Source organism: Ambystoma mexicanum, chromosome 9 (assembly GCF_040938575.1).
Source record: "Ambystoma mexicanum isolate Mex_15411 chromosome 9, UKY_AmexF1_1, whole genome shotgun sequence".
Lineage (NCBI taxonomy): Eukaryota > Metazoa > Chordata > Amphibia > Caudata > Ambystomatidae > Ambystoma > Ambystoma mexicanum.
Genome location: NC_090931.1, coordinates 909,027,779 through 909,053,878, shown reverse-complemented (window position 1 = coordinate 909,053,878; position 26,100 = coordinate 909,027,779). Strand labels below are relative to the sequence as shown.

Here is a 26,100-nt window from a genome sequence, read left to right as displayed (position 1 = left end):
TCTGGGTATTAAGCGCGTTATAAATAACCTATCATATCATATCATATCATACCTCAGTCCTACTGAAGATCTCTGATGTACTCCCTGTATCACACCAGTCATACACAGTGCCTAACATGGCATCAATGTCCTAATACTCATTCCCAATGGTACCCCAAGTGACAGTGCTCTCAATGCATCACCTGCAGTGGTCACATATAACGCCATTCAGACTGTTCACCGCTAATGGACTCCAAGTGATGGCAGCCCTTGTTCTGGCCATGAACTCCACATGTAACCAGTGTCTGTTCTGCTGCCTGATGGCATCCACGTGTGCCATTGTTTCCAGGGAGGTTCAGAACCAGCCATGGGGAAGGATTCGGAGAGGTCAAGCTAGTTGGCACTCAAGGTTAGAGGCACTAGGTCTAGACAAACTCTCACAAGGTAATGTAAGCAGAGCTGCAAGGCAGGCAGGCTAGGAGAACAAGTGGCGGTGTAAGGGCAGTAGTGAAACACCTAGAGGCATGCAAGTCATGAAGCTGCATGCAGAAGAACGAAAATACACTTATACTGCACACTACGGAACACATACATACGCATACATGTCCTTGGCTGGTACTCCACCGATCACAGCTAGCTAAGGGTAGTGCTCGGCGGTGGGCCTTGAACCAATGAAATTCCTATGGGGCAAGGGGAGGACCTTCACAGTAGCAGGAGAGGCCTTGTCAGTGGATGGGCACCCCATATGATGGTTCCGGGACACTTCTAATGTTCACCAATGGTAGTCCTCAAGTGCCGGTGCAAGACCGGTTGGACCACCTTTTCAGGAGGGGAGAAGGCACCAACAAGGGCCTTCTCTGGTCTCAGGAAGGACTTCTCCAGTACGGGGCATGGGCAGTGCTGGTTGTCCTTAGCAGCAGCCTTCTGGGTGTTCAGTGAAGGTTTCTCTTCTTTTGAAACTTGGTTCCAATAGGGGACTTACACAATGGCTGCGGGTCTCCCCTTGCTATCCAAAACTCAGGCTGAAGGTTACCCCAAGCGACCAATAGCAAACACCTGCACCAGTCAAACAGCCGAGGGCTGTCCAATCATGGAGAGCTACACACCTGCCTATTCCCAGCCACAGGCACTTCCTGGCAGGAATATGTATTGGGCCAGAACGTCCAAAACCCAGTCCTGAACAGTTCAGTCACACAGAGGCACTTGCCCAGGAATCCAAGCTGGACCCCGCAAAAGTGCATGACCATATATGGAGTTTCCTGACCTGAGAGGGCAGGAAGGCGGCCAAAAAGCAATATGACGGCTGGCCTAAATATAGGACTTAAACCACACGGTACTGCCATCCTGAATATATGGTACTCAAAATAAAAAATGACTGTGCACGGTAGTGCACTGGAAAAAAAGAAGAAAAACATGTTTCAAAAAGATATAAATATTGTTGCCAGATAAACATGCAAAATGGATACAAAAGTCCCCCTGCGGCAAGTAAGGTGGTGTGTGCTACATTAAAACAATATAGAGAAGATGATTGAGGGAAGCAGCCCCCCTGCACCAGTAGCCCCAAGAACTCACCAGTGCCCCCAAAATAAAGGAAAGGATCAGAGAAGGAGGTCTGAAAAGGCTTTTCTTGCCTGAGAATGAAGCAGAGCGCCGCGACATTGGCAATGACGCCAGGGTTTCCACTGAAATATCTCTTGGGAAAGGGTACATAGAACATTCTTCCCTAGCAGACATCACCCTCCCACTTACCCTGCAGAGATGCCACATGGGGCGCTGGTGAGCTCTGAGAGGCATCACAGGTGCGATCATTTCTATAAGTGGCTGCGGATGGTCTCAACATGACACCCATCCTAGTGCTAAGAATTGCATCGTGCTGCAGCTGTCTTGTGCTGAACCGGCTTTGAAGGCCTGTTTCACATTCTCTGGTAGTACCTGTGCTCTGAAGTAGGTCACCCACTTCACCAGAGACCCTCACACCTCAATGACTGAACACTCTCAGCTCTCCCGGAGGATTACTGTGCTCTCAAGACGTCCACTCAATCCTCAGGTTGTCTCCATTTTGCTCGTCTTTGAGTAAGCTCACGTACATGTCTTCTGCCTCCCACTCCCCTCTGAATAAGCTTACTCTCATACCCAGGAAACTCACTCCCTCTGAGTAAGATTGCTAGGCTCATCAGTGAGCCTGACATCTCTCTGATAAAACATACTCAGAACCTCAGGCAGTCTCAATCTCTCTGAAGATTGCCCCTCATATCTCAAGGCAGATGTATTCCTCTCCCGGAAAAGATAAAATGTGTATCTAAGTCCTTAATCTACACGCTAAATCCCTGTTAGTTTGTGAAGGGGAGTTTACAATGTACCTGGAGGATAATAGATAAGATGCCTTGGAATCTAAATGAGTTATTATATGATATGATAGGTTATTTATAACGCGCTTAATAACCAGAGGTTTCTAAGCACAGACCCAGGGATTGAACCTGTGTTGCTCCACGTCGTCTTGCTTCCAAGGCGAGCACGTTGCCCCTGAGTTATCCTCCCGAGACCTGTCAACCAGTCTCATTATTCATACATGCCATACGTTTCAATGATAATGTTTATCCTGCAAATTATCAATTGGTTGGCACATAGTTAAAGGTCTCATTTGCACATTCTCTCTCTTATTTATGTTATCCACGGCATAAGGTGGTATGACCCTTACCTGAGCCCAACCCACAGCATTACCACACACACAGAAACACACCAATCAGGAGGTGCGCAAGAATCATCACCTGCTGTTTCTCACACAAAATCTCCTCTCTGAAGAAGACTCCTCAAACCCAACTCCTCTTTGAAAAATCTCACTAACATTCAAAGGAAAACTCAGCACTCTTTGAAAAAGCTCACTCGTGTCCGCAGGGAGCCTCACTGCTCTCTGAAGGATCTCACTCCCATTTGCAGGAAGCCCAAACCTTCTCTAAGAAGCGTAGTCCTGTTTAGATTGAGTCTAGCTCAAGAAGCTTGCTCTCTTCCCAGGGAGTCCAAATCTTCTCTAAGAAGCGTAATCCTGTTTAGATGGAGTCTAGCTCACCGGTAAACAAGCTCACTCTCTTCCCAGTGTGCCCAAATCTTTGCTAAGAAGCGTAATCCTGTTTAGATGGAGTCTAGCTCACCGGTAAAGAAGCTCACACTCTTCCCAGGGAGCCCAAATCTTCTATAAGAAGCGTAATCCTGTTTAGATGGAGTCTAGCTCACCGGTAAAGAAGCTCACTCTCTTCCCAGGGAGCCCAAATCTTCTCTAAGAAGCGTAATCCTGTTTAGATGGAGTCTAGCTCACCGGTAAAGAAGCTCACTCTCTTCTCGGGGGAGCCCAAATCTTCTCTAAGAAGCGTAATCCTGTTTAGATGGAGTCTAGCTCAAGAAGCTCACTCTCTTCCCAGGGAGCCCAAATCTTCTCTAAGAAGCGTAATCCTGTTTAGATGGAGTCTAGCTCACCGGTAAAGAAGCTCACTCTCTTCTCCGGGTAGCCCAAATCTTCTCTAAGAAGTGTAATCCTGTTTAGATGGAGTCTAGCTCAAGAAGCTCACTCTCTTCCCAGGGAGCCCAAATCTTCTCTAAGAAGCGTAATCCTGTTTAGATGGAGTCTAGCACATCAGTAAAGAAGCACACTCTCTTCCCAGGGAGCCCAAATCTTCTCTAAGAAGCGTAATCCTGTTTAGATGGGGTCTAGCTCACCGGTAAAGAAGCTCACTCTCTTCCCAGGGAGCCCAAATCTTCTCTAAGAAGCGTAATCCTGTTTAGATGGAGTCTAGCTCACCGGTAAAGAAGCTCACTCTCTTCTCAGGGAGCCCAAATCTTCTCTAAGAAGCGTAATCCTGTTTAGATGGAGTCTAGATCACCGGTAAAGAAGCTCACTCTCTTCTCCGGGGAGCCTCATTCCTCTCTGTGCTTTCCACCATTGCAGGAAGACCGCTTGAATGTCATTGCATCTGATCCCAGCCATCGACTGAACTTCACAGCCACCAGCTCAGTCGGACTCTCGAAAGACGAGCTACAGAGCACCATCAGCACCATCATTGACAGCATTGTGAGTACACCTGCCAACCCCTCTTCCACTGGTCACCCTTTCTCCTTCACTGCTCTTTTAATTCGTCAGTCACTACACCTGTCCTGCTTTGTCTCACTCTTTCTTTCCACGTCCACTGCCCCTTCCTTATGCGTTCTCCTCCCATCCTTCGACCTCATCTAATTCACGTCTTGTCCCCCCTGATCTACATTCTTCGATTGAATTCTTTTTTCCAAAGATGATATGTTGTTTTCTTTCCTTAATCTCCTTTAACACACCCTACTCCCCATCCTTCAATTACTCCACCCTTCCAGTATTTGAATTTTATTTATCAACATATCTTTGTTTTCTGAGCATCTCAGTTACTGTTCTCGGGACAATTATTCAAAGAATTCTTTCCAAAAAACCTCTCAAGTCCATCTCTATCTAATATTGGACCAATCTTCAGTCATTCACGGGATGTTCCACACGTGCTAATTGTGTTCTTGAAAAATGCAATAATTTGGTTAATTTGATCTTTCTTTTCTTTTCTTTTAGAAAGCAAACGTGGAACAAGTGGTAAGACTCTTATTTTCCCATGTCCTACAATTGTGCATGCACAGTGTCCTACACTCTGCTCCATTATTGTCCTTATATTGGAAGGTGTGTCTTTGGTTAAGTCTTTCTCATTGACAACTATAGAGGAGGAACCAGGTAGAATATTGCTTTCAGCCATGCTCATGCTTATGGGCAACCCTTCCTTAAATATGACAACTCCGAGAGTGCATATATATGAAAGCCCAAATTCTGATTGGGGGATTATTTTTAGGGTGTGCCTCCAGTTTGGAATGCAGTTATTTGGAATATTATTTCCTGTTGAAAGTGAACATTTTTAGGGAGTGGGGGTGAGGACAGTTCAACAGAGAGCTGTTCTGGTTGGCGTAGCATTAACAAGGGAGATATTCTGGTTGGAGGTTCCATTGTGCCGGTTGGGAGTACCACTCTATAGGGAGACGTACTGTTTCAGAGTGTCATTCCATAGCGAGCTCTTCTGGTTGGAGGTTCCAATCTTTAGAGAGCTGTGCCAGTTTGGAGTACCACTCTATAGTGAGATTAACTGTTTGGGAGTCTCATTCTGTAGAGAGCTGTTCTGGTTGGAGGTTCCTTTGTTTAGAGAGCTGTGCCGGTTGGGAGTACCACTCTATATGGTGATGTACTGTTTGGGAGTGTCATTCTGTAGGGAGCTGTTCTGGTTTGAGGTTCCAATCTTTAGAGAGCTGTTCCGGTTGGGAGTACCACTATATAGCGAGATGAAATGTTTGGGAGTCTCATTCTGAAGAGAGCTGTTCTGGTTGGAGGATCCATTCTTTAGAGAGCTGTGCCAGATGGGAGTACCACTCTATATGGTGATGTACTGTTTAGGAGTGTCATTCTGTAGAGAGCTGTTCTGGTTGGAGGTTCCATTCTTTAGAGAGCTGTGCCGGTTGGGAGTTCCACTCTATAGGGAGACGTACTGTTTGGGAGTGTCATTCACTAGGGAGCTGTTCTTGTTGGAGGTTCCATTGTTTAGAGAGCTGTGCCGGTTTGGAGTACCAATCTATACGGTGATGTACTATTTGGGAGTGTCATTCTCTAGAGAGCTGGTCTGGTTGGAGGTTCCATTCTTTAGAGAGCTGTGCCAGTTGGGAGTACCACTCTATATGGTGATGTACTGTTTGGGAGTGTCATTCTGTAAGGAGCTGTTCTGGTTGGAGGTTCCAATCTTTAGGGAGCTGTGCCGGTTGGGAGTACCGCTCTATAGCAAGATGAACTGTTTGGGAGTGTCATTCTGTAGAGAGCTGTTCTGGTTGGAGGTTCCATTCTTTAGAGAGCTGTGCCGGTTGGGAGTACCACTCTATATGGAGATGTACTGTTTGGGAGTGTCATTCTCTAGAGAGCTGTTCTGGTTGGAGGTTCCATTCTTTAGAGAGGTGTGCCGGTTGAAAGTACCACTATATAGCGAGATGAAATGTTTGGGAGTCTTATTCTGAAAAGAGCTGTTCTGGTTGGAGGTTCCATTCTTTAGGGAGCTGTGCCATTTGAGAGTACCACTCAATATGGAGATGTACTGTTTGGGAGTGTCATCCTCTAGAGAGCTGTTCTGGTTGGGGGTTCCATTCTTTAGAGAGCTGTGCCATTTGAGAGTACCACTCGATATGGTGATGTACTGTTTGGGAGTGTCATTCTGTAGGGAGCTGTTCTGGTTTGAGGTTCCAATCCTTAGAGAGCTTTTCCGGTTGGGAGTACCACTATATAGCGAGATGAAATGTTTGGGAGTCTCATTCTGAAGAGAGCTGTTCTGGTTGGAGGTTCCAATCTTTAGAGAGCCGTGCCGGTTGGGAGTACCACTCTATAGCGAGATGAACTGTTTTGGAGTCTCATTCTGTAGAGAGCTGTTCTGGTTGGAGGTTCCATTCTTTAGAGAGCTATGCCAGTTGGGAGTACTACTGTATATGGAGATGTACTGTTTGGGAGTGTCATTCTCTAGAGAGCTGTTCTGGTTGGAGGTTCCATTCTTTAGAGAGCCATGTCGGTTGCAAGTTCCACGTTATAGGCAGACAAACTGTTTGGGTGTGTCATTCTCTAGAGAGCTGTTCTGGTTGGAGGTTCCATTCTTTAGAGAGTTGTGCTGGTTGGGCGTACCACTCTTTAGGGAGACACACTGTTTGGAAGTGTCATTCTCTAGAGAGCTGTTCTGGTTGGAGGTTCCATTCTTTAGAGAGCTGTGCCGGTTGGGAGTTCCACTTTATAGGGAGACGTACTGTTTGGGAGTGTCATTCTCTAGAGAGCTGTTCTGGTTGGAGGTTCCATTCTTTAGAGAGCTGTGCTGGTCGGGAGTACCACTCTATAGGGAGACGTACTGTTTGGGATTGTCATTCTCTAGAGAGCTGTTCTGGCTGGAGGTTCCATTCTTTAGAGAGCTGTGCTGGTTGGGAGTACCACTCTATAGGGATACGTACTGTTTGGGATTGTCATTCTCCAGAGAGCTGTTCTCGTTGGAGGTTCCATTCTTTAGAGAGCTGTGCCGGTTGGGAGTACTACTCTATATGGAGATGTACTGTTTGGGAGTGTCATTCTGTAGAGACCTGTTCTGGTTGGAGGTTCCAATCTTTAGAGAGTGGTGCCGGTTGGGAGTACCACTCTATAGCGAGATGAACTGTTTGGGAGTGTCATTCTGTAGAGAGCTGTTCTGGTTGGAGGTTCCATTCTTTAGAGAGCTGTGCCGGTTGGGAGTACTACTCTATATGGAGATGTACTGTTTGGGAGTGTCATTCTATAAAGAGCTGTTCTCGTTGGAGGTTCCATTCTTTAGAGAGCTGTGCTGGTTGGGAGTTCCAACTATAGGGAGACATACTGTTTGGGATTGTCATTCTCTAGAGAGTTGTTCTGGTTGGAGGTTCCATTCTTTAGAGAGCTGTGCTGGTTTGGAGTACCACTCTATAGGGAGACACACTGTTTGGAACTGTCATTCTCTAGATAGCTGTTCTGGTTAGGGGTCCATTCTTTAGAGAGCTGTGCCAGTTGGGAGTTCCACTCCATAGGGAGCTGTACGGTTTGGGAGTGGAAAGTAAAACAAATCTCTCCTATCCAATAGGTACGTGTGATCTGGTTCTAGATCTATAGTTAGCTCAAAAATGCATGGTTCCTTTGTTGATCATAGCAAAGAAATTAAATATTTGAATGCACTCAATCTTGAAATAAGCACACATTTATTTAATGTACAAAATCAGCTGACACGTGTTTCAACCAAATCAGTCATCTTCAGGGCTGTGCACCTTAGAGGATAACAATATCAATTTATATTTTCATTGTTATAGTGAACATATACATTAAAAGATAATTCACAAACACGCGATAAATACAACAATTGAACAGACAATATAGAAAAATATTTACCACAGCTGTCAATGATGCAAGTACATACACCACCATGACAAACACAGTAAAAACACAAAGGGAAACACTTAAAAAAATTGATTTCGTATTGGGTTTCATATGATTGGTAGCTTCATTATGTAAAGAGCTGTGCTAATTTCCCAGTGCTATTCTTTAGAGAGCTAGAAAGGTTGAAAGTACCATTCTTTAGAGAGCTGTCCCACCTGGGAGTACTTTATACAGTGGCATTGTTTACGCAGTGGTTTCTTAGAGTGTGGTTGCAGTTGCCAGTGCCATTTCTGACACAATTGTCACAGTTTGGAGGGCTATGCTTTAGAAACTGCTTTATAGGGTTGTTCTACTTTGGAGTGCTATTTCTTAGAGCCGGGGTCTGCAACCTTTGGCTCTCCAAATGTTTTGGACTACACCTCCCATCATCTCTAACCAGCATAGCCAATAGCCAGATATCATGGGAATTGTAGTCCGAAACAGCTGGAGAGCCAAAGGTTGCAGACCCGTGCAGTTTTAGAGAAGGATTCTGCTTGGGATCGCTATCATTTACTGTATCTAATTGAGAGCCCTATTTTTGATAGAGGGATTCGGGATTGGAGTGCCATTCCTTAGACAGTGGCTCTTGATAGTGTCTTTTTTTCATAGTGGGTACTTCCCATTTGGTACAGAGCGGCACTATCTGACAGCTGAAGGCCTTTCTTAGCGTTGGCAGTTTTCTGAAGATCGCTTATGACAAGTTTCAACTCCTCAGACCTTTATTTCCCTGTTAACCATCTTCCATGTTGAGCACCAATTGATTTAAGCTGCGCCTGAAAACGGAACTAGAAAAAGGCACTCATTTTACTAATCACATGTCTTTCTTTTATTTCTCCTCTCCTATAGTGCTGCTCCTTTGAGTGCCAGGTAAGTGTTCAGTAGAGCAATGCCGGGCCCTATAGCCACCAGTTGTTGCTCTGTGTTTCCGCACTTGCCTTCCGCTTCTCCATGCTGGTGTGTGTATGGGCAGGCTGTATGTTTTTTTGTCTGTTTGGCGTTTACCCGTTTGTCTCCGGAAGTGATGAGTGCCCATGCGTTCACATGACCCACTATCGCGAGAGTGCCCTAGAGTTGCACACCACGTGTCGCTTTCCCCTGGGACAGCACTGGGAGAATGGACTGTGAATTCACATCGCTTGGCAATTTCCCATAGGCCACTGCAGGGAGGCTTCCTCAGGGGCCCACACTACGCTCAGCAGGGGCCCTTTCAAAAGCATCCCCTGGAGATCTTCCTCAGGCAGCACTTTCACTTGGGACTCCATCAAAGGGGTTCTCTCGGGATCCCCCTCTCTGCGGTGTTATTGTCTGACACTCCTGTGGCATCATGGAAAGCTGCAGTGTTCACTTGGGATACTTGTGAGCGTGTTCCATGAGGATGTTCACCCATCTCTTTCTTTCCATATATGATATGATGTGGCATTCATAGTGTGCCTGTACACAAGTGTTTCTAGGCGTGAAATGTGAATGCCAGTTAGCTCATTTGGGTAGACAGATGGCCTCATTACGAGTTGGTTGGTATTCCGGTGGTAAATCTGCCAGAATACTGCCCAACGGAATTACCGTTAATGCAACTTGGTCCGGTGGTGGTGACGGTGTTAGTCCCTGTTAATTTGGTCTCCATTGGAGATTTCGGTGGAATTTCACCATGGCAATTTTGCCGATTTTTCTGTGGAAAGTATATGCTGGAGGTAATTCCCCCACTCCAGGGACATACTCGTAGTATTGTGGAGTGGGAAAAGAGGTGGTAATTCCGTTACTGCCACTTTTTCCCCACTCTGCCATACTCTTACGCTTGGTGGGCTTCACCATGGATCCTGGAGCCAGAATTAGAAAGTCATATCTTTTTGTTGCCCCAAGGCAGTGGCACTTCTCTCTCACTATAGCTTCCCTCCCTGTTCGGCACTTGTTCAGATCCATGACATTAGAGGGTGCACTGTGCGCCCTCGATCCTTACAGATATCATGGGTGAATGTGTGTGCGTGCAGGAGTAGTGGGTATGTACATCGCACCTGTCAGTTTGCGTTCGGTGTGTTTGCCTGTACATGAATACTGTACACGTCCTGGCCTCATATTTTTTGCGCTTCACATGACTGTCTTTAGGTATGTGCGTTTTGAATTTCTAAACATGTCACATGCATTTCTGTATATGTTATGCATCTATCTGTCTGTACATGTAGCATGTGCTCGTGTGCAGTGCTCCACTATGCATTGGCCATGCGCCTGTCTGTACATGTCTTGTAAGTCGTGAACCTAAATGTGTTCAGTCTGTCTGACTGTACATGTGGTGTGCCTTTCTCTAAATAGCACTAGCCTGTTTGGATATCCATGTGTCCCCTCCAATCAGTTTGTACATGTAACATGTGGGTCTCTGTACATGTGCACAGGACCTGCTTAAATATCTCATGTGCTTGTCTGTACATATCACTTGCCTGCTAGCATGTGAAGGTCTTGACAGTGTGCTAGCTCAAGTGCCCCGTGCTTCTCCGTACATTAAACGTGTAATATGCCGGTATGATTGCACAATCTGTGTGCCCATCTGTTTGCACCTTTAAAATGTACATCTTCTTGTGTGACCAGGTACTGTCCTGTGTATGTCTCCATTCAAGTGGCAGTTAGTCATGTGGCTGTGGGTTTATTTGTGAAAGTCTCACATGTAGTGTACCCATGTTCACTCTTTACTCTATCAATGTTTTTCAGCCGGCCAAAGGCCCTCCAGGACCCGTCGGGAATCCAGGCAATGAGGTGAGCAAAACACACGTGTGTAACTGCACCCATGATCATGTGTTGTGTAGTCCCCAAACATTTACCTGTTGCCTTTGAAGCGCTTTTAGGAGTTCGAAACTAAGTCCCATTGCCCACAGGAGTATATTCTAAGGAAACATATATTATAATGGGAAAAGTGAAATATTTTTGTAATTATTTCTTTGCACCTAGTTATTCCTGTAAATGAAAAGATACATGCTTGCCTCTTCAGCAGTAATAATAGTAGTGTCTTCCTGTGCTACTACGTGCTCTACTGCTCAAACCATATCCATGGAACTGTTTGGGTGAAACCAAGGGCACAAGGTCCTACGTGTATGTTTCCTATTTTTTGTTGGGCGTATTTTTACTCCCTGTTTTTATTTTTGGGGAGGTTTTGCCTATTTATAGAGAGTACAAGTGGCCAATACACCCATTATCTGCAGGGCTGCTCTCAGTCATTAACATGAGTGATAAGGTGAAAGAATTCGGGCGGGGCCTAGCTTTGTGCTGCCATAGTAATAATATCATCAGTGGCATTTACTTTCAACTGGTCATACTGAGGCCAATCCTTCCACCCACTCCCAATGAAGACATTGTTCATTTAGCAGGGGGCGGGAGGGGGGGCATTGTGTGACTCTCCATTGGACTATAGCAATGTCATCTATTGTGCAGTCTGGTCCAGCACCTGCAGACTGGTCAGAATGATGTGGTAAGGGCCACTGGATCTAGATTGTAGAAGAGCTCTCTCACCATATGGCCGTCTCCCCCTTGTCACCACCACACTACTCTCTCACTCTCAATTTAAGGTGGGATCCCACTCTAATCACCGTTTGCACTCGATGACCCCCTCAACTCTCCCAACTCTGTCCTGGGCTCGCCCTCATCACTGTCCCCTCCCCGGCCAACTTACCTGCTCTCTGCCTCTCACAGAGCATAGACGCATATGGTGCTGGATGAGGAGTGTCACAGCACATGTGAGCTGCGTCCTATGAGACGACATCCTGATGGTGACGCTTGTGCGTGACACCCTCCTGCTGGTGGCCTGCACAGTTACACTGGGGCCAAATAGGGAGCGCAGATAGGATATCATGTCTCAAGGGTTTGGTAAGCTGTGCACTGAATGGCAATTGAATTCTGAGATACGTACACGATCGGCTGTATCACATCTATCGCGTAGTATGGCTCGGCACCCCTTTACTACCCAATCTTTCCCTCCTCACAGCTCCATGTTTTACTGAATCCCGCTTAAGCAGGCAGGGGTTTCCATTTCAGGGTCCATTGATCTGGAATGAGCTTCCACCCGAGTTGGGGGAGAAATCTAACTTTGTTGCTTATAACATCAATTTTCTGCTAGCTCCCTAAGTTGTTGGGCCCACTCCTGGAACAGTTCACTAGCGCCTTGAGATGGTTCGATCCATAGGAGAGTGCCTTTCAAATGACTTCCAATTCCTATTCCCAACTCAAAGGGGTTCTTCCATTTCCAAAGGTGATGATGCTAGACAGGAAAAAGGATCTTGTAGCTACAGCCATAACTGAACACAAACAGGCATAAGAGCAGCAGTTCAGAAGGTATATGAACATCACAAGGGTCAATGTATTCATAAGAGACCTATTCTAATCACAATGACACATCTTACACATGATAAACTACCATTACTCATTGCAGTATGAAATGTGAATTTCCTTGCCAGGATAATTCCCTTTTCCACGCAATATCCAGCTTCCTTTAATCTCCCAAGGATAGGGAATCCCACTTTGACATGGGAAAGTTTGCCTCACTATTGTAAGTCTCCTCAATCATGAGATTCCCACACCCCAGTTAATTACCTGCTACAGAAAACCACCACCTGTTACACCAAGAGAGAGCTTATAAACATGGAACTTCTTGGCGAAGCATCTCGTCATTTCAAATCGTTACTCCTAATCAGGTCCAGCTTTCCTCTCAAGGTCACGCTTGTTCTACGCATGAGCGATCTCCAAGCAATGACTCATACTACACGTTATTTGGCAAATACCTTCCCACCATGTCAGATCATTCTAACCACACAGCATGTTCCTTAGTCACATATTATGCCCCTTAAACATAGTACATCTTCACAGACCAACACGAGATTGTGCACAATCATGTGGAGCCCCTCATGATAAATATGAACTTGCCAAAACATGTTATGACCCTAGTCATTGGAGATGTTTTTTCAAATGACAAGATCACATAGTACCAGAAATATTACATTCCCATGCAATATGTTTCTGAGAGTAGTTTCCTCAGCCCTACCCTTTGGGCATCCATCCCAGCCAGGTTATGTTTCCTAGAGTTGGGGCACCAGTCTTAACCTTTGAACTATATTATGTTTCCCAGTGTTGTGGCATCCATCCGAGCTTTGAGCATCCATCATAGCCACAGAAGGTTTCCCGGAGGTGAGGTACCAGGAATAACCGTGGACAACCATGCATTCCATATTATGTTACCCAGAGTTGAGGCATCAGTCCTAACCTTGGGCACCCAATCCAGCCAGGTGAACTCTTCTGTAATTGGAAATCAGTGATGACCCTGAGCGACCCCTTCTGATCATTCTAAATCTTCATGCATTTCCCCTGATGCTAGAACATCCTCAGCTTCATGATACAACATAAGGTAGAGGTCTAGAGAAGGTCTATGGCAAGAAATGACTCCTACGAATTAAAATGTTCCCCCTCACCAAATTCCTCTTAACCACACAACAGAGCCACCCTTCAATTAAATATCCCCTAATCAAAAAATGAATTTTTCTTAACCATATAAAATGCATTTGATTACAAATGTTGTAATTCGGTTGAATCTCTCCATACACAGTCAAGTCAATCCATCTCCCTAAACATTCCTCAATCAGAAGGACTCACCCCTACAGATGGAAAACAATTTCAACCATTAAAAGTCATTAAAAGTCAATCCTATGTTGCATTAGTCATATCCATGAAAAGACTCCCGTAACCATCTTATCTTTCCAAGCACAATTGATTTCCCTTGAACAACAACAGATTCCTCACCACAAGGGATACTCCTAACGCTACTATACGTCCTGTAACCAAGAGAACCATCTCGTAATTGTATGGCAATTTCCTTATTTTGGGGAACTTACACTAAGCTTCAGAAAACTTCCTCCATCCTTGTAAATCTAGCAATATTGCATACATTTTTCCCAGCCGTGAAGTGGAAATTCTATACCATCGAAGAAGTTTAAAAAAAAAAGAGAAATCATTTGTATTGGGCAACTATTAATACACTCTTAGATCCTTACAGCCTGTGTGAGCTCTGACCCACTAACAGGCCACTGTAGGGAAACTGGGCAAAACCTGGTGGTAGACCTGTCCTATAGTTGGATTTGTGCCGAGCATGCAGAGTATCAGACATGTCTGGAACACTCTTGTTAACAGTATTTATACATTTTTTTCTAGGGTGAAACAGGGAAGACTGGTCTGCCAGGAGAGAGGGGGATACCCGGAGACCCTGTAAGTGTCACAATTGAAAGCACATTTAACTTGCATTTAACTTGCATGTATTGTGGGCAACTCAATAGCCCGGCATCACCAAAAAAGTGTGATAATGTGGCAGCTATTGTTTGTGTAATGAGAATAATTGCACTAGGTTGATAACATTCTGAAATATTTTCAACAGGCTCTGAAGTACCGTCCAGGATTATGACCAGCTGTGAGATTTGCTCATCACAGGCTTCAGCTGGTTATCAAAAACAAAACTTGTTTCTTATTGTTTGAAATATACTGATTTATGCAAGAAAGACTCCTTGCAAATATAAAGTCTCTGCACCTCTCCCACGCCTGTATGTATTGGGTTTTATAGCACACCTAGCTGGGGAGCCACTGAGTGCTCTTCAACAATAGGATACACTAATAGTGTACAATAATATTATTACAACTATAAGGAAAGAATATTAATGGCACACTTACAAGTATATGGAACGATGAGATACAGAGGGTTACAGGTTTGGATGATAGAGCCGGACCCAGTCTAGGTAGTGGTGTTCCGCATATTATCAGTGTCATACTCACCTGAAAGACTGCCCCTTCTTTCTTAATTTATCCCATAGCAATTGGGCAGCTCTCCTCCATAAGACAATCCCAATTGTCCCAAGTATGACATCTTCATGCCCTATTCTGTAAACTTACCTGGCCTGGTTTACAAAGATCCGCACTGATGCAAATGAGGAGATGCCAGTGAGCATCTCAGATCTGCACCTGCTACCTAAATCATAAAGCTTCCAACTGGAGAACACCTGGAGATGCCTGGAGCCTCTCAGATCTGCACCTGCTGCCTAAATCATAAAGCTTCCACTGGAGAACACCTAGAGATGCCTGGAGCCTCACAGATCTGCACCTGCTGCCTAAATCATAAAGCTTCCAACTGGAGAACACCTGGAGATGCCTGGAGCCTCTCAGATCTGCACCTGCTGCCTAAATCATAAAGCTTCCAACTGGAGAACACCTGGAGATGCCATGCCTGGAGCATCTCAGATCTGCACCTGCTGCCTAAATCATAAAGCTTCCAACTGGAGAACACCTGGAGATGCCATGCCTGGAGCATCTCAGATCTGCACCTGCTGCCTAAATCATAAAGCTTCCAACTGGAGAACACCTGGAGATGCCTGGAGCCTCTCAGATCTGCACCTGCTGCCTAAATCATAAAGCTTCCAATTGGAGAACACCTGGAGATGCCTGGAGCATCTCAGATCTGCACCTGCTACCTAAATCATAAAGCTTCCAACTGGAGAACACCTGGAGATGCCTGGAGCATCTCAGATCTGCACCTGCTGCCTAAATCGTAAAGCTTCCAACTGGAGAACACCTGGAGATGCCTGGAGCCTCTCAGATCTGCACCTGCTGCCTAAATCATAAAGCTTCCACTGGAGAACACCTGGAGATGCCTGGAGCCTCACAGATCTGCACCTGCTGCCTAAATCATAAAGCTTCCAACTGGAGAACACCTGGAGATGCCTGGAGCCTCTCAGATCTGCACCTGCTGCCTAAATCATAAAGCTTCCAACTGGAGAACACCTGGAGATGCCATGCCTGGAGCATCTCAGATCTGCACCTGCTGCCTAAATCATAAAGCTTCCAACTGGAGAACACCTGGAGATGCCATGCCTGGAGCCTCTCAGATCTGCACCTGCTGCCTAAATCATAAAGCTTCCAATTGGAGAACACCTGGAGATGCCTGGAGCATCTCAGATCTGCACCTGCTACCTAAATCATAAAGCTTCCAACTGGAGAACACCTGGAGATGCCTGGAGCATCTCAGATCTGCACCTGCTACCTAAATCATAAAGCTTCCAACTGGAGAACACCTGGAGATGCCTGGAGCCTCTCAGATCTGCACCTGCTGCCTAAATCATAAAGCTTCCAACTGGAGAACACCTGGAGATGCCTGGAGCCTCTCTGAGAAGCCCATGAGCAAATCTTTGAGAATCACTTTTCACCAGAGCATCTCCAGATTGGCTCGAGTTTTAGACTTTGGAAATCAGCAATTAGATAGCAAGCGCAAATCTGAGATGCTAACAGGCATCGCCTCATTTCTTCCTATGTAGATATTTGTGAATCGGACCCACAGTCTGGGTCCTCCATTGGGTTGTACTCAGCAGCTATATCAGACAGTACCCTGGATTCTTTTCAGTCGAATAAAACTGGAAAAACTGGAAAAAGCTTGGATTTTTCCCTGCATTATAGAGCTACCTATATGAAGCAATGCCGCAGTTTCCCAAAGATGCTTGAGCTCTATCTTCTTGTGACATTGGAAGGTTGAGCTCCAAGCTCCTGGTGCACCAAGAAGTAGTGCTTCACCTGTTGTGTAGAGTAGTGGTGTTTAGCCTGTAGTTCCAAGCTGTTAAGGTTTTCTTGTACTATAAATTCCCAGTCAATGGGGGTCATTGCAAGATTGCCAGTTCTACCGGTGGCTTACCAGCAATCTCGGTTTACCGCTTCCACCTTCTGATATCCCGGTATTACCGGAATATTACGGGCAGTGGAGTGACAGTAAGTTCCCATTCCCGTGGATGGGAACCACTGAATCACCAACACAGTTGTTAATGGTGCCGGTGATTCAATGAATTCACTGCTGGTAGGGGCCTGAACTACCGGCAGGTCAGGCCTGCTTGCAGTTCACTGCCCCTACCATCAGACTTGGAGTTGCCGATGTTGTTACTGGCATCTTATTTCCAGACCGGCATACTCGTAATGACCCCCCCAAAATATTTGAAATAGCTAAAATTGAGTTTCACCTGTTCTGCCGAGGGCTGGAGTATTAACTATAGTGCATTGCAGGGCAGTGAAGTCCAGCGTGCAGCACTAAGCAGAGAATGTAAAGCTGAGGCGTATAAGGACAGAGGTTCACCTGTAGTCCAGAGGTGGCAGGTTTTGCCTGTGGTGCAGAGCAATGAACATGATGAATGGTGTAGTTGTATCTGTATTGTGGGAGGGTTCTACTTGGCAGTAGTATAGAATACTCAAGATTGTCCTTTAGGGCCAAGCAGTAGCACTTCACATGTAGTGCAGAGCACTAGAGTTCTGTCTGAAGTACAGAGCGGTGGACTTACACTTATTGTGAAGAGCAGTGGAATGTTTTACATAGTGCAGAGTGGTGGCGTTTAGCCTGCGGTGTTGGAAGAATGCAGTTTCACGCGGAGAAGAAACAAGTGCTGGGCTTAGTGTCAATGGGTGGACATTTGCGAATAGTGCGAAAAGTGCCAAGTTATGGAATTTGCACCATAGGGTAGAAGGATGGGTTCTTGCCTATAATTCAGGCTGGTTGAGTCCATTTTACTGACAATAGACAGTGCTGGTGTTCTGTCTGCTGTGAAGATCAGAGTATTTTAACTTATTGTGTAGAATATAATGTGGAATGTTTTGCATAGTTCAGAGTGGAGAAATTTTGCCTGTAGTGCGAGAGGATGGAGTTTGACCACCAGTACAAAAGTATGTAGGTTTAGACGTCATTCCGACTGTGCTGGTCTGGTAAAAATGCAGGAAAAAAATGCTGGTAATACTGGCTCTGGCATTTTTATCAGACCAGCGCACTCCAACTTTGCCGGTAGGGTCTGATCCAGCGGCAGGGCTGAGCTGCCATTAGTTCAGGCCACTACTCGCAAATAATTTACACAATCACCGGCACCGGTGATTAGTTCCAGTGCCAGTGATTGTGGCAAACCCATCCATTGAGTCCTACGTGACTCCATGGAATGGGAACAGACCGCCGTTGCTGGCACGCGTGATATCCCGGTTATACCGGCGTATCAGGTACCGGTAATGGTAAGGCAGGTGTACAGGAGAGAAAGCGACCCCTGACCGGCCCATGGAGTCAGAGCTCGCTCTCAAGTACTTTAAGACGAGATAGCTGCACCTTGAGGTGGATGAGGGTGCAGGTTTTTACTCCAATACCAATCAATAAGGACAACTCAATGGTTTGGTTTAATGACAAGTACAAAAACCGGGAAACATGGTTATCAACAGTGATGCAATAGTCCTTCTCGCTTCAACTCCAAACGACTTTATGCAATCAGTAACAGTTATACTCAAAATTTGTCATCATTGACGTGTAACATTCAAAAGTTTGGCATGCAATTCTATTGGTTGAAAAAGGTAATTTAAATATAGGTGCTATATCTGTACATGGTAACGGAGTGTGAGGATTGGATAAACATCATTAGGTGGGCGTCTAAGCCCTTCCCCCAAAATTACTAAGGTGAACGTAAGGTTGGCTTCAACCCCATGCATAAATCTCCACTTTAATTAGCAGCACGCAGAATGGTCAACCAGGTGCAGGATACCCCAAGATTCACCCAGCCTCCCTTCCATCAATCAGTACTTTAGTGCTATGTGTCAATTAGTTGGCTGTGGTCGGCCTCGAAACTGTAGCTTCTTGTCAGGAAAAGTTATGTTCTTCTGTTTGGGAGACAGCCAGGCGTAGGTGGCTCTTCTCGCTTGGCTGGTCACGTGCTAGCACATCGTGAATCTGCTTAGTTTTCCTTCTATTTGTGCATTAAATTCTTTACTCGGCTTGCCACCTGCCTGCGCCTCTTTATCTCGACCTTCACGGGGCAGGCTGCTCTGTTTTTAAGTTACGATTCTCCGGAGCTACTGTCCGCCTCCCTCTCTTGGTTTGACCTCGATTTCCCAGGCACAAGCTGCTTCTTGCTAAGTTTCGATTCCGCCGTCTCTTTTCTTGTTTTAGCTGGAATACGATTCCTGTCCTGTTTGACCCTTAGTAACCTGCGTTAATTCTGCTTTTGTATAAAGTGGACTCACACTTATATAGTGTGCTTTGTTGAGGTAGATATATAGGTGGCGCCTGCCGCTCTATTCTTCTACTAAGCATAGTAAGCCGCACTGTTTTCTTATCTTCTTGCGGTTACAAGCATATTTACAGGCGTTAGCTGGTTGAATAGCTTCATCCTGCTTTACAGTTTAAATTTCTTTATATTTCAACATTGTCTTTCTTTCTATGTTCATGATATCCTTATTCGTGGTGTTTTGTCTCTGTGTGTCCATTTTTTGACTGTCGTTTCTTTCATATGGGAGTCTGTCCGGGCCCTCGTGATGTCATAATTCATTTTCAATTAAGGCCTGTTGAGTCTCTTCTGGGACAGTGTTTAAGCAATCTTCATTTCGTGTTATTTGCTGGTTGGGTTTTCTCAATGGATACCTTACTCTCCATGGTTGCCTGGTTATTAGTACTTCAATAGGTATTGCTCTTCTGATAGGCACTGGGCAGAGCTCTCTGCTGGTTTATCTGCTCATCATACTTCACATATCTCATTGTGAACATTCCTGGTACTTCAAAAAGGGCGGCTGGAGTGCAGGCTATATTTGGGACCTCCTCTACACAGGTTTGCCGGTAACCCGCCGGAATTGCTGGCGGGTTACCAGCAAACCCATAATGAGCCCCAGTATCTTTTGGTGGAATTTTACTTACGGTGCCAAGTGGTGTCACTTCAGTCCATAGGCTAGAAGGGTGTAGTCTTGACTCTAGTGCAGGATCGTTGAGCCTCTTTCACCTACAGTGCAGCGAAATAGAATTGTGCATATTTAGGGGAGTTGTGGCATCTCGCCTCCAGCACAGAAGTTAGCATTTTCCCCTACATTATAGAGGAATTGAGCTTTTCTTGTAGAGCAGAGCGATGCCACGTTTCCTTAGTGTAAGTTTGAATCTCACTTGAAGTGCAGAGTGGTGGCATTTGGCCAGTATTTTAGAATTACAGAACTGTACTCTTAGTGCACGTACATGGCCTTTTAATTCATTATCTTTCGCACAGCTGTTGAGTTGTGCATAGAGGAGTAGAGTTGTGTCTGTGGCTCAAAGCCTGAGTGAACTTTCACGCATGATCTTAAAGATATCCACATATGCCGCGAATGAGATACTACTGTAGCCGGCCGCTGGGCTCTTCAGTTTCACACTCTATTTTTTTAGGAAGCGTAGGATGAGAGTCACATGATGGGTGATATTAGGCACGACAGCTTGCAGATGTAGCATATCGTCACCGGGGGAAATCTGACGGCCATTTTGTATTTTTTTGTAGGGACGACAAGGAGACATCGGACCCGTCGGTTACCAAGGCCCCAAGGTGAGTCTCGTTGTCTTACAGGCAGAATTCAAAGTCATTTCATTTAAAACATAGCACAGCTTTGCAACCTTGGTTGGTGCTCATGTATAACTAACACATAATTTCCTTTTGTACCCCATAGGGTGACAGAGGCAGCCGTGGTGATAAGGTGAGTGTTGCTTTTTTCCAGTCACTGGAGCAACTGGACTGGAAGCAATTATTTTCTTAAATAATATCCACATCATTCGTTACTCTACACTGTGCCTTAATGACAGTGCCGCACAAGATGGCTTCAAGCAGACAGAGGAGTAGGGAGGAAATCCACAACCGTCCTATCAGATTCTGACAAAGTCACTATAAAGCACAGCACTGCATCATATGGCCATCACTGCACCGGACAAAGATGTCATTGCAGTCTTGAGACCTGCATTCCTTTCTCACGAGCAAGTCGAATTTATGTAGTTGACAAGATACACCAGCTCCAAATCCATGGCGTTCCACCAAACACGAGATACTGACTGCAGGGACATCATCGCCACTGCAACTCTCAGACTCATGACATTCCCTTCAGACAGGACAGACACAGGCAGTGGATGCTCACTACAAACTGCGGCCCCCACCACAGATCAGCAAAGCTCATGCTGAGATGGAACACCCATTCCAGATGTGTCAGGCCCATTGGAGATCCATGAAAGTGCCCATTCCAGTTGTTTAAAGTCTCCTTCAGACACGTGACACTCTGCCGGAAAGTGTGGCAGTCACTTCAGTTGCATAATGACTTCTGCACATACACAATAGCTTCACCAGATGACCCACACTCACTAAAGACATGTGAGGCTTTCGGACTCTCAACAATGACTTGAGACACACAACACAAGCTCCAGAAACTGGACGACCCTCTTAAGATTCCACTTCAGCATGATGCATGTGCTAGCTGCCCGCTACATGTGTTCCACAGGCACAGGATGCCTGTCATAGAGACAAGTCCCTCAAAGTAGCCATGAGATGCCAATCTCTGCCCCACACGAGTATCATATCCTGGATGCGTTATGCTGAATCACAATGTGAACTGTCTTCTCCATGTGCTAAAAATATACCCAGATAGTAGACCCTTTATTCAAGAATTTTTTTAATTTTTTTATTTATTCCACAGGGAGGACGAGGTGCCAAAGGTTCAAAGGTCAGTACTGAGTTGCATGAAATGTTAAGTAACTGAGTCTCTTTATAGCGGAAATGTTTCCATGTACATAGCTGGCCTGTTGACTCTTTGCGTCCTGCATGTAAAAAGGTGCTTTTTCAGTGGATTAGTGGGACTGTTGGGGTGCACAGCATGGGTTTCTATTAGGTTATCTCTGTGAAGCTGCCTGGGAGTTACCCTTGCGTGTTTGTGGGTGTGCATATGCTTATATGCTTAGTGTGTGGTGTGTTTGTGTTTTTGTTGGGTGTTAGTTGGAAAAAGAGAGACTGGATATTGAAAGATATCAATGTTGGGCAGTCAGGAGGGGTTGAGCTGAGAAGGGATTTGCCCAGGAGAAGAAGGGATGGGTGTGGATGATTCAATTTAAGGTCTATATGATGGTTTGTACTGGTTCTGTTCACAATTTTGGACTAGTAAAGTCAATGGTGACTTTAGTAGAAAAAAACAAACCCCAAAAATCCAGCAAAGCTGCTGGGGGACTCACTAGGTTTGGGAAATTAGCCTTATAAGAGAATTCTCCCTAACAGCTTGACTTGTAGATTTTCACTCTATGTAGCAGCCTTTTGTCTATAGAGTTTAAATGTCTTCTCTTTTTTCTTAGGGTGATAAAGGTCGTATAGGCATTGATGGCATTGATGGATTGAAGGTAAGTTTCTCAACAAATTCATGACGTCTTGGACAACACATTTCTCCCCTGAGTTCCACCCGCTAAACTCCAATTTCTTGCCATATCAACCCGCCTCCTTAAACTAATCTCTCACAGTATTTCCAATGTGACTACCTACACAACCTCAAATACCAACCTCCACCAGCCTTTAAGGACCTTCAACCTTGATACAAATTTTAATTTCCAGTGACACCATCCCCTCCATCTATAATTCTAACCTCTATCCTCCGAACCCACCATCCAACCAACATTCAGTCCCACTTCTCATCCAACCTCCATTCTAAAATCCCACGTTCCATCCAACCTCCATCCTCCCTTCTCACATTCCATCCATCCTCAAATTTTACTCTTTATCCGACTTCTTATCCCATCCTCCACCCATCCTTTACTCCTACTATCATGTAATCTCTAAACCAGCGTTTCATTCAACATCCATTTCCACCACACATCCTACCTTCCACCCAAATGTACAGACACCCTCCACCAAAAACCCAATCCCTTCCACCCATCAGTCCCAACCACCTACCCAACAGTCCCAACCAACCAACATTTGCCATCCAATCTGACATTTACTCAAGCTTAAAGTTCCCCATCCCTAAATACACATACCGTCCTCCGCTAACATACATTTTATCACCTCACCCCAATCATACTCTGCCTCTTCATCCCTACATCACTCTCTCCCTCACAACCAATCCTATACAATCTTCATCAAACCCCACAGCCAACCATCACCAAGGGTAATCCCTCTGTGCCTTCCTTCTAGCCTCCTTGCTATATCTGACTCTGATTCTAATATTGCTTGAGGTCCATCTATTTTAACTCTGTGAGTGGTGCCTGCTGCAATTTCTTCTCATCGCCCAAGGCTACGTCTTGTTTCTGGGGTGTGCGAGTCAAGTCTTTTGCTGTTCCAGCTGATTCAAGGTGGCTATATTTTTTTCTTATCATATTTCGTTGTGTTCTCTTGTCAGGGCGAAGTTGGATTCCCCGGGTTAGCTGGCTGCAAAGGATCACCTGGATTTGATGTAAGTGATTCTACTATAAGAGGCCTAGTGGTGGAGGTGAATGTATTAAGGAGGAGCAAATTAGCTCCTCATACTGATCGACTACATAATAATTTGATTCCATGTCGGAGTTCTATAGCTTCTAAGCACTTTTTAAATAAATGTTACTATTATTACCCACGTGTGGTACTCAACTTATCAAACTGGGATATAGGGCTGATTTGATTGGGTATAACGCACAGCATTGCCCTGTTCCCAGTGTGACTGTGCTTCACTTGAGTTAATTCGCTCTCAGATCATCTGCCACTATTTGACAAAGATGTCCTTGATTACATCGATTTGGCAAGGCTGTCTTCACATGTACGCTACGGTTCTCCAGGGATTACAGCAAAATAAAAGGGTGATGGCTGAAAGGTTTTGAAATAATCATAACCACGGGCACAGCTCTGGGCAACCCTCCAGACCATCGTTTTTCAGCCTGCCAAGCCATTACAGAAGGCTAAAAACCAAATGCAAATCAGGTCTTGCCCTACCCCAAACGGGTGAGTCCAGCCCAAACTGCTAGGTCACATCCCTTCTGCAGGAGACCACAAGCATCCCCAGACATGTTTCAGCTTGTTGGGCGTCATTAGTGAGGAGTAGCTTGGGTCTCTAGGCCCGGCAAACTCGGGACCCACATCTGGACATACCCGTCCCACTCGGGGTGACTTTAGCAAAACAGAAAGGTGATGGCTGGAAGGTTTTGAAATAATCATAACCACGGGCACAGCTCTGGGCAACTCTCCAGACCATCGTTTTTCAGCCTGCCAAGCCATTACAGAAGGCTAAAAACCATATGCAAATCAGGCCTTGTCCTATCCCAAAAGGGTCAGTCCAGCCCGAACTGCTAGGTCACATCCGGGGATTACAACCCAATAAGTATGGCCTCATAGATCTACCTTTAGCAAACAAGACTGTCTTAAGGTACTCTGACAGTTCTCAGCCTCGGTGGTCTACATAAAACTACCAACACTACCCTCACATGTCTTCCTCCAGTTAACAAGATTGTCCTTGGGGGCCTACATTAATCCTAGGGACTGACCCAAGAGATCTACCTCTGTCTGATAATGGAGCAGATGTTTTGAGAATTGGAGACGTGTATCTAGATATGGGGACAGGTATTTGGGTAGTGCAGGCAGATATGAGGATATTGCAGTGAATAGATGGATAACGGGGACATGTATGTAGATAACGGAGCCTTTGTCTTTATCACTGAGGCAGCGGTATGGATGATGAATGCCTTTACACTGACGCTTGATTTGGAAATCCGAGCATTGATCAGGAGCTTAACTTCCTGGTAATGGCAGAATGCTATGTGTAGGTGGGTGAATGCCTGAAACATGATGCTGGTGAAAGGACAGTTCCATGTGTTTCTACCAAACATTTATTCACCAATTTCTTCTTATCGCACAACCTTTATTGATTTTGTGTCTGCTAAAATCGTCCACCTCACCGACCCACCTCTCCCCATCTCATATCACATCACATATTGCCACACCCAAACCGACCCCCTGCATTTTGTGGGAAATATGCAGTAAAGATAATGTGTGGTAAAAAAAATGTGCTGTTTACAATTCGTAAAATAATCACTGACTACCAAAGGGACTGTTCTGTGAGTGATAAGGTAGCATGGGTATTGGGTTGGGTGGGCTGAGCTATTGATAAAGGGTGCTGATGTAATGGACACGCCTGGGCAGGGTGCAAACATCCAATAAATGCATGGAACATTATGAAATCATTGCATCATCTGACATGAACTTCTCATATTAACAGGGAGAGGCTGGCCCACCTGGGCCGAAAGGAGACCCAGGATCTTATGGCCCAAAGGGAGGCAAGGTGAGACCATGTACCCGACTTACCATCAATCGTATGCTTAACCGCCATCTCTACTCTTTCAGCGTAATTGAAGGATGAATCACAAATGTCGCTAGACCTTGGCTTTGATGATCCACCTACTGATGTTTGGTCGATACAACCTCTGATGCCTTGTACACATTTGTTTAATAATTTCACATTATACCTTGACAAAGTTATTTGAGCGGCAATGACAAAAAGGTTGGGAAAGTAGGTGTTCGAGGTTAGTGTGTATCACATCAGGTAATAGTCAAGTGAAGAGCTCTCATTCTAACTCAAGAGAAACGCACTTCAAAGAAAGACATTGATTGGTGCGGGGTAGCTGATGAGGCAAGATATCAAAGGATGAGTATCGGCAATAAAGGTGATATTAAGATACTAGTCTTCCTGATGAGTAATGTTTCCTGTATCAAGATTGTGTATTTGTCGCTGGAGACAACGAACACGAGGATGCATTTTCTAGGGGGATCTTGCAAGAGTGAACAGAAGAGTAGTAAGGGGAATTCAGGGAACGACAAACGAGAAGAGGAGAGTACGGCACCTGTAGGAATTTTTAGATGACACAAGTTGACCAAAAAGGGATAGATACGAGTGTACTCAGCTTGTGGATATTTAACCGTATGTAGCCAGACCTCAAAGCTACTTTGACTAATGTTCTAGGTAATGTTCAGTGCTTGTCAAGCTCTCATACTCGCAACTATTGTTCTGAGCTTGGTAGTGTCTGGGGTCTTAGTAAAATTGGGGGTATGGCAGAGTCTACTTTTCAGTATGTTGTGAGAAGCAATACCAGATAGCCGCCTCTGGAGTTTCCTGGAAAGAAGCGAAAATGGATGCAAGAATGGAACCATGTAACAAGTCTGCCAAAATGCCAGATAGGGGTATGTGCCAAAAAAGGCACTTTTCCTGGGTGACATACATCCTTGGATCGATCCCGGATAATGTACTGGGGCTTACTGACTCTGGTATCCTTGGTATTTTTGGAGGTCTACAGAGTCAGCATCCTGGATAATGTTCTTGGTTTGGCAAAGCTTTTATCTTGATAATTG

The 26,100-nt window shown here is 45.2% G+C and overlaps 1 protein-coding gene across 1 annotated transcript in view; it reads left to right on the top strand.

The window, feature by feature from the left end:
* The window catches only part of COL6A1 (collagen type VI alpha 1 chain), a 115,306-nt gene that overhangs the window by 24,665 nt on the left and 64,541 nt on the right, over positions 1–26,100 (top strand). Inside the window, exons 6-16 of the mRNA XM_069616051.1 lie at positions 3,920–4,042; positions 4,559–4,579; positions 8,810–8,830; positions 10,661–10,705; positions 14,141–14,194; positions 20,269–20,313; positions 20,435–20,461; positions 21,446–21,472; positions 22,092–22,136; positions 23,129–23,182; positions 24,974–25,036. Coding sequence (XP_069472152.1) covers positions 3,920–4,042; positions 4,559–4,579; positions 8,810–8,830; positions 10,661–10,705; positions 14,141–14,194; positions 20,269–20,313; positions 20,435–20,461; positions 21,446–21,472; positions 22,092–22,136; positions 23,129–23,182; positions 24,974–25,036 — 525 coding nt within the window. The remainder of the gene's footprint in view (positions 1–3,919; positions 4,043–4,558; positions 4,580–8,809; positions 8,831–10,660; positions 10,706–14,140; positions 14,195–20,268; positions 20,314–20,434; positions 20,462–21,445; positions 21,473–22,091; positions 22,137–23,128; positions 23,183–24,973; positions 25,037–26,100) is intronic.